Raw genomic sequence first — 7,597 nt, forward strand, 5'->3', positions numbered from 1 at the left:
CCCTACTCTCCCCTTCCCTGTAGGAAACTCTACAGTTTCTCAGACTCTAGCATCCTCCCCGTTTCCGAATCTCAGTCTCTAGCTCCCTGAGTCTCCCGGCTCCACTCCCGGCTCTGGCCTTCTTCCCGCGGCCCCGCCCCCCTCGGTGGGCAGAGCCCTACCACCAGCGGCCCAATTAGGTGCCGGCCCCTCCCACAGCCCCACCCCTCGCGGGCGCCAAGCCGCGCGAAGCTGGCGGGGCGGGGCGGGGCGGAGGGGGCGGTGGCCCGAGAGCTAGGAGGCGGGAGGAGCCGGGCAGGACGCTGCCGCCGCGGCTCTCAGTCCGGCGGCGCAGCGGGAGGGAGGCGCGAGGCAGGAGCCCGCGGCTGGGCTCGGCGGCGCATCCAGCGCAGCGCGGCGCTCCGGGCCCGGCCCCATGCCCGCAGCCCCGCCGGACCGCCCTTGAGCGCGGGCGCCCTGCCCGCGCCCCCCGCCCGCCGGCACCATTGCCCCGACGGCGCGGCCGGGTGGCCCGGCGCTCCCCAGGCTCCGCGCCGGCCGGAAAACGCTGCTGGCGGCCGCTGCGGGCGTGGTGATGCTGCTGGTGCTGGTGGTGCTCATCCCCGTGCTGGTGAGCTCGGGCGGCCCGGACGGCCACTATGAGATGCTGGGCACCTGCCGCATGGTATGCGACCCCTACCCCGCGCGGGGCCCCGGCGCCGGCGTGCGGCCCGACGGCGGCGACGCCCTGAGCGAGCAGAGTGGCGCGCCCCCGCCTTCCACGCTGGTGCAGGGCCCCCAGGGGAAGCCGGGCCGCACAGGCAAGCCGGGCCCCCCCGGGCCCCCTGGGGACCCAGGTCCTCCGGGTCCTGTGGGGCCACCGGGGGAGAAGGGTGAGCCGGGCAAGACCGGCCCTCCCGGGTTGCCGGGTGCAGGAGGCAGTGGCGCCATCAGCACGGCCACCTACACCACGGTGCCTCGCGTGGCCTTCTACGCCGGCCTCAAGAACCCTCACGAGGGTTACGAGGTGCTCAAGTTCGACGACGTGGTCACCAACCTAGGCAACAACTACGACGCGACCAGCGGCAAGTTTACGTGCAACATTCCCGGCACCTACTTTTTCACCTACCACGTCCTCATGCGCGGCGGCGACGGCACCAGTATGTGGGCGGACCTCTGCAAGAACGGCCAGGTGGGCCCGGCGGGGGCATGGGGCTGGCCTGGGGGCAGGGCACCCAGGGAGCCCGGGACGTATGGGTACCAGCGGGCACAGGTGGAGACCCTACAGCGGCCCCGCTTAGGCATCATATGCGGGAATGGTGGACCGGTTGGCACTAACTCCTCGGCTCCTGGGCACTGGCTGCAAGGCAGACGCTGCCGGGCACCCGCGCGCGGCATGGAAATGTGGGAGATAAAACCAAATAATCAGGGCGCAGCGCTCCCAGGGGTGCGGACTGGTGCTTGGGGGCTTGGCCCTTGGGATGCGCTATCTGGGAGCTGGGACTGTGGTTGATACCAGCGGGCGATTAGGGGAGGGCAAAGATGGGCTCTGAGGAAAGGCAGCCTCTGGCGCCCGCGGGCGTCCAGGCGCACCGCTAGGCGCGCAAGCCGAGAAAGCAAGACGTTTTGGGCACAGAGGCAAAGGGAGCCAGGGGCGCAAAGCCTTAGCTGCAGTACAGCCTCTGGCCCTGAGAAAGGACCCCTGGGCCAATCTGACACCCTTGCAAAAACCGGGGACATCCCAGTGGCTGCCCGCTGCGTTAGAGCTGCAGGCACAAGAAAGCAGCCTGGGGGGAAAAGTTTTTCCTCCTGAGGCGGGGCAAAGAGGTGGAAACTCCCCCTCCCTGGATCATGCAGCTGCAGCTCCTGACTCCTGGAGTGTCTGGGGATCCTCTTCGTCCCCTATCCCCATCTCAGAGACTCAAGCCTGCACTCAGATCGGGGAACTGGGGAGGTAGTGCATGGCGCTCTCAGAAACTGCTGCCTCCCCCGCCTCCCGGACCAACCGGGACCTAACCCTGCCCCAGGGTGACAATTTTGTCCAGCTCCCTTCCCTTTTGATACACCCTCCCTTTCCAGTGCTCCTAAACCACGGTGGCCTAGGGCACTCCCCGCTCATGGGGGTGGGGTGGGGTGGGGGTGGGGGTGAGGCAGAGCATTCCTGTGGAAGGAGACTAGCAAGGGTCTGGAGTAAAGCTAGGAGGTGGGAGTTGGGAAGGAATCTCCCACGCCTGGGACCCAAGACCCTGTTGGAACCCTTCCCACTGCAGTATTACCCTGAGGCAGAGCCTGGCTTGGGGGTGGGGGAAAGGACAGGCATGGGAGTCAGCACAACGATTACAAGGCACCTGTAAGTCTACCCCCTCTTCTTTTTCTCCTGCCTGCCTCTTTTCCTACTCTCTCTTGTCCCTGGCTCTCTCCTGTGTCCACCAGTCCTATCTGCCTCTCTGGGGTTTCTGGCCTCTTTCCCTGGGCTTCACACCCCTCTTTATTCCTTGAATGTCTCTCTCCCACTTGTGTCTGTCAGGCTTCCTGCATCTCTCCTCTTTGTCCTTGGTTCCTGACCCAATGGGAGGCCTAAGTGTCCAGTGAGGGCTCACTCAGCAGACAGCCCCATGATTCCTCTTATTAATCACCTATAAGGGATGCAGCAATGTCACCTTCATCAATGGAATGTCTTCCTTTCCCAAAGAAAGTTTGGGCTGGCCCCGAGCTGAGGTTTCAGGGGGCTGAGGGCCCATTTTGCCCGGAGAGGGAGCTGGTCACCAGACCCCCAATAGGCCCTAGACCTTGCACGACCTGGGAAGGTTGCAACAGGGCCCTAGAGATGAGGCCAGAGGTGGCCCCGCAGGTGATGTGTGCTTGGACAGGGGCACTTGCTTTAGTCACTGGGAGGTGAAACTGTCTCAAAGGCTCTCCTTTCCCCGTCAGCAGGGGCAAGGCATTCACAGAGCCTCACAAGGAGGTACTCACGGGAGATGGGACCCCAGGCTAGTAGAAAAAAGCAGGTGGTTTTAACTAACAGTTTCACAGACCCAGCATTTTAACAGTTACTCAAACCATCCCCTCCACACACAAAAAAGGGGGCCTACATCCCTTTCCCCTACATCCTTTCTGACTTGTCTTTCCAGATAGCTCAAGAGACTCATTCAATCTCACGAGTCATCCCCCATATTCATTTTGAACCCTACTGGGTGCTAGGTTTGGAGCTAGGTAGCAGGGGGCAGCTCCACCTGCCCTCCGGGATCTCACGGTCTGTGCAGGGGGGATAGTGGCAACCACACAACAACACACCCCAGCAATTAGTGTGTTAGAGGAGGACTGGGAGCCCAGCTGGCAACTCCTGTCCCCAAACGTGTTAGCTGGAGGGAATGATTCAGTGGGCCCTGCCCCAACTCAGACCAACCTGGTCAAGGGAAAAGACGTCGAACCCGGGGCTGTCCCCAAGATAAGGAGACATGTCTAGAGAGAAAATAAGATCAAGTGTGGGAAAAGTCTGCCTTAGAGGTAGAAGAGGACATTCAAGTGAGCAGAGAAAGAAGGACGGCCCTGGGCAATGGACGGGAACAGAACAGAGGGGCTTCTGCTTCAATTGACTTCAAGACCAGAGGCAATGCTGGGCTCTGTGCTTTTCCTTTTTGGCTTCCCGCCTGCAGAAAAGCCTCCAGAATTTCCTCAAGGAAGCTGAGCTGAAATTGTTCCCTGGCAAGACAGGGGGAGGGGACACTACCTTCCTGCCTGGTACAAGGCCCCCCACCCCCCTCATCCTTGCCACCAGTCCCTCTCCCTAAGGGGAGCCTGAGTCACCACTGCACAGCCTGATGGCACCAAGCCCTGGTCATTAGGACATGGGATTTGAGGAGCCCCAGGAAGGGGCTCTAGATTGGGGGTTACCTGAGTGAGGTAAGCTCCCTGCAGCTGCCTCAAGGGTCCCCAGTTCAGATGGGTCAGGGAAGATAGGAAACTAATAAACTGGGCCGGGAGAGTGGACTGTGTGGGAATGGGCCAGGGCCCATTTGCACCCATTGCCAGAGTGCAAACCATCCAGGGCAGGGGCTTTGGGAAGGTGTGTGTATTACAAAAGGGGAAGGGCTCAGACAGCAGAGCCTGGGGAGGGGGGGTGTAGTGTATGAGTTGAGGACTCCCGTGGAAAGGCCTCACTGGAGCCCAGCCTGGCGCCCGACAGTGGGAGAGAGGCTCCTGCTGTCCTTTTCTAGGCTTGAATACCTTTCACGGTGCAGACCCCTGTGCCTAGCACAGTAGGGACCCTGTCAATGCGTGACAGCACGTGTCCCCTGCGAGCCCGGTGGGCTGCCTGTGGGAGCCCTTCCTGCACCTCTGACACCCCAGCATGACCCGGGGGCAGGGGCATGCTTCCTGGGTTCTCCCCCTCCTCCTGCCAGGGCCCTGGTCAGACCACTGCCTCAGTTTCCCTTCCGGCAGCACTCGCGGAGGTGATTCTACAGCGCCCCCTCGCGACAAGTCCCAGACTTGCTTTCCTGCTTCCATGGCAACCTCCAGTCCCCAAATTTCCCCTTTGCCCCCAGGAGGAGTTGGATGCCTCCACCGTTTCCAGTCGCAGGCAGAGAATCAGGATCCCTGGGTTCTGTTCCTGGATCCCCCACCGTCTAAGGATGGAGGGGCATAAATTCTCCCTGCCTCCTTGGATAATTAGGATAATCACAGCAACAATCATGGTGATGAATAAATAATAAACATAAGCGTAACTGTTCTGATGCCTGTCACATCACCAGGAGAACCCCGATGACAGATGACTCTATTCTGATGGATTTGGCTATTAAGCACATTGTTTTAATGAGTTAAGGCTAAATTAATCTGGGTAATAAAAATAATTGTTATTAGTAGTAATTTATTAGCAAAGATAATGAAATGCATGCGTAATAATAAATACTACAAGGATTAGGGCCCAGGGAACAATACAGAAGTTGGCTGCTTGCTTTGAGCTCTTGCCTAGTAGCACAAAAGCCCCATCAAGATTAAAATTTTTTTCTTCACCACCAAAGGCTTTTATAAAGGTTGCAGTGGTGAGGCGGGATCTTCTTATCCATTTTCTAAACAGAAAAACTGAACTTCTAGACAGACAGCGCCTTCCCCTTGTTTGATTTTCTCTCCCTTTTGCTGAATTGCGAGCTTTCCTAGCTAAGTGCCCCCCAAACAGTGCCTTCCCTGAGGGGAGGGAAGGGGCTGGAAGGATCTGGACTTTAAATGGCAGACCGCATGCAAATGAATTGAGTCCTCCTGTTGCGACGTATTGCTGAGTCAGCAACTGTGGCCCAGCGGACCTGGCAATTCTGCCTCCCGCCCAGGAAGGAGATGGGGCCCTTCCCCTTATTTGCCTGTGGCCAGGCCAGACTGTCAGTCCTTGGGGGAAAGCTGCCTTCGCGGAAGGGGCAGGGTGGAGAGGGGCTGATGAGGAGGCGGGCTGAGGGAACCACCCAACACAAGCCTGCACCTTGGAGATGGCCCCTCTCTTCCCGTTCTCCACCGAGGCTATCCTGGAGAGGCCCCAGATCCTATGGCTCAGACCTTGGGTTGCCTCAGTTGTGGAAGAGGCATGCCTGGAGGGAATTTGCCCACCGCCACCGCCCACCCTCAATATCTTATGATTATAGTCAGAGCCCCCAAGAGTGACAGCAGGCTTCACACCTAAAGGCTGGGGCTCTCTTATTCTACGTCCTGCCTGTCCCTCCCCTCCCCATCAAAACAAGGACCAGCAAGGATATCAGATCAGACTGAGGGTCACAGAAAGATGTAAAACCTGGATTTCTCTTCTTCCCACCTACTTTCTTTCTACCACCCTGGGGTGAGAGATAAGAGGAGCCAGAAGTCCTCTGTCAGGGGGCTGGGGGGAATAGTCACGGGCTATGTAGCAATAGCTCTTTGGAGACCAGGTTGCAGGCTCAAACTGAGCCTTGGGAGGGGAAATAATTACCAGGACTTCCCTCTCACTGCTCCACTGTGAAAGACTCCAGAATGAACTACAGACGAGGAGTTGAAAGATTGGGTTCTGGTGCTAGGGTGGTTGCTTAGTAGCAGTCTGGCGTTTGTCTAGCCACCTGGCCTTTGGGGCCAAGGAGCACCCTTGTGTCCATCCACTGATGCAAGCACAGGTGGGTATGGCTGAAAAGTAAAGCATTATTGCTACAGTTAAAGCAGAGAGGAAGGAATGATAAGGAGGAGATGGTCCTCCATCAGCTGGTATTCCAGAGAATTCCTCTTTGCAAGGAGGGCGGTCCAGGCTGGGACATCCTGGAGGCATTGTTGAGGGCCTCAGCAGGTCAGAGGGGAAGACCTAGAAGCATTAAGGAGGCAAACTCCACCTCGATTCCTAATTCAGATCCAGATGACACCAGCCCTAGAAATCCAGAGCTCCTCTAGAACCCGGTCCCAAAACACACAGTTAGCATTGGAAAAGGGTGGGGGGGATGATGGGAGAGAAGCCGGCTGAGAGCTGAAGGCGGGGCTTTGAGGGCCTCCAAGATCCGCCGCCCCCCACCCTCCCATGGCTGCCGTACCTCTGACAGTCCCCCTCCCTCCCCGACCCTACTTCTCTCCCTCCTCCCCCTACCCTCTCACACACACCACCCCTAACCACCCCCCGCAGGTGCGGGCCAGCGCCATAGCCCAGGACGCAGACCAGAACTATGACTACGCCAGCAACAGCGTGATCCTGCACCTGGACGCGGGCGACGAGGTCTTCATCAAGCTGGACGGAGGCAAAGCGCACGGCGGCAACAGCAACAAATACAGCACATTCTCGGGCTTCATCATCTACTCCGACTGAACTCCCCGCGCCCCTCTCTGTCCCGTATCCGTCCGCCCACACCCCTGTCCGGGGCTCCCCTCCCGGCTGGCTGAGGACCACCCAACCCCTCTCTGCCCAGCCCCGGCTGGCGGCCCATCCCGGCTATGACGCCCCCCGGCCCGCCCTCACCACCGCCCCGGCCGAAGGCTAGGCTCTCCTGCCCGCTCGCCGCAGAGCCGGGTCCAGAGCGCGCCCGGTCCCGGTCCGCCGGAGGCGGTGTCTGCAGCCCTCGCCCCGGCTCGCGCTGTACATTTGTACTATAGGACTGTTTATGGCCCACCCTGCTCGCCTGCCGGTCCCAGACTGGGGACAGGTCTCGGCGGGGACCCTTCCCGTGCTCGGATGCGCTGCCCTCCGGCTCCGGGGTGGCGCCTCCTGGGAGAGGGGTGGGTTGGGGCCGGATTGCGTCCCAGCACCTGCTAAAGCCCCAGCCCGGCTGCGCCCCGTCTGACCAAAGCTCTAATAAAAACACTTCCACCCCGCTGGCTTTGGGTCTGTGCCCTGGAGAGGAGTTGCAGAAGGAGACCACAAACCCTGCCCTCTTCCAGAAAGGAAAGGGGTCTGACGGAAGTTTCCCATGGATCTGGGGGCAGCCAGGTGCTAGAATCTGAGCTGCTCCAGCCTGGGCAGCAGAAATGGGAAGCAGCCCAGTTCCATCATCACCTTCCATGGCGGAAAAGTTCCATTTGTTTGTCCTCGAAAGCGCCATCAGCAAGGTCTAAACTGGGACACCCCGGTTCTCAGTCCAGTACCACTGTGTGTGATCTTGGGCAAGTCCCTCCTCTTTCAGTT

General features: G+C 59.6%; 1 protein-coding gene across 1 annotated transcript; it reads left to right on the forward strand.

Annotated features, from left to right (window-relative positions):
* Positions 1-574: 574 nt before the first annotated feature.
* LOC111158185 (complement C1q like 1) lies at positions 575-6,920 on the forward strand. Its single transcript, XM_022520094.1, has 2 exons — positions 575-1,171; positions 6,605-6,920. Exons 1-2 carry the CDS (start codon positions 575-577, stop codon positions 6,782-6,784), a joined length of 777 nt encoding a protein of 258 aa, XP_022375802.1. The 3' UTR covers positions 6,785-6,920.
* Positions 6,921-7,597: the final 677 nt, after the last annotated feature.

Source organism: Enhydra lutris, unplaced genomic scaffold (genome assembly GCF_002288905.1).
Source record: "Enhydra lutris kenyoni isolate GAN:26980312 unplaced genomic scaffold, ASM228890v2 scaffoldscaffold57, whole genome shotgun sequence".
Classification (NCBI taxonomy): domain Eukaryota; kingdom Metazoa; phylum Chordata; class Mammalia; order Carnivora; family Mustelidae; genus Enhydra; species Enhydra lutris.

What these genes read in the sequence shown, in the direction of transcription:
- LOC111158185 (XM_022520094.1), top strand. Translation starts at nt 575, where the DNA reads ATGCTGCTGGTGCTGGTGGTGCTCATCCCCGTGCTGGTGAGCTCGGGC. An exon ending in ACCTCTGCAAGAACGGCCAG is followed by an intron (nt 1,172 to 6,604) that starts GTGGGCCCGGCG and finishes CACCCCCCGCAG; the next exon opens with GTGCGGGCCAGCGCCATAGC.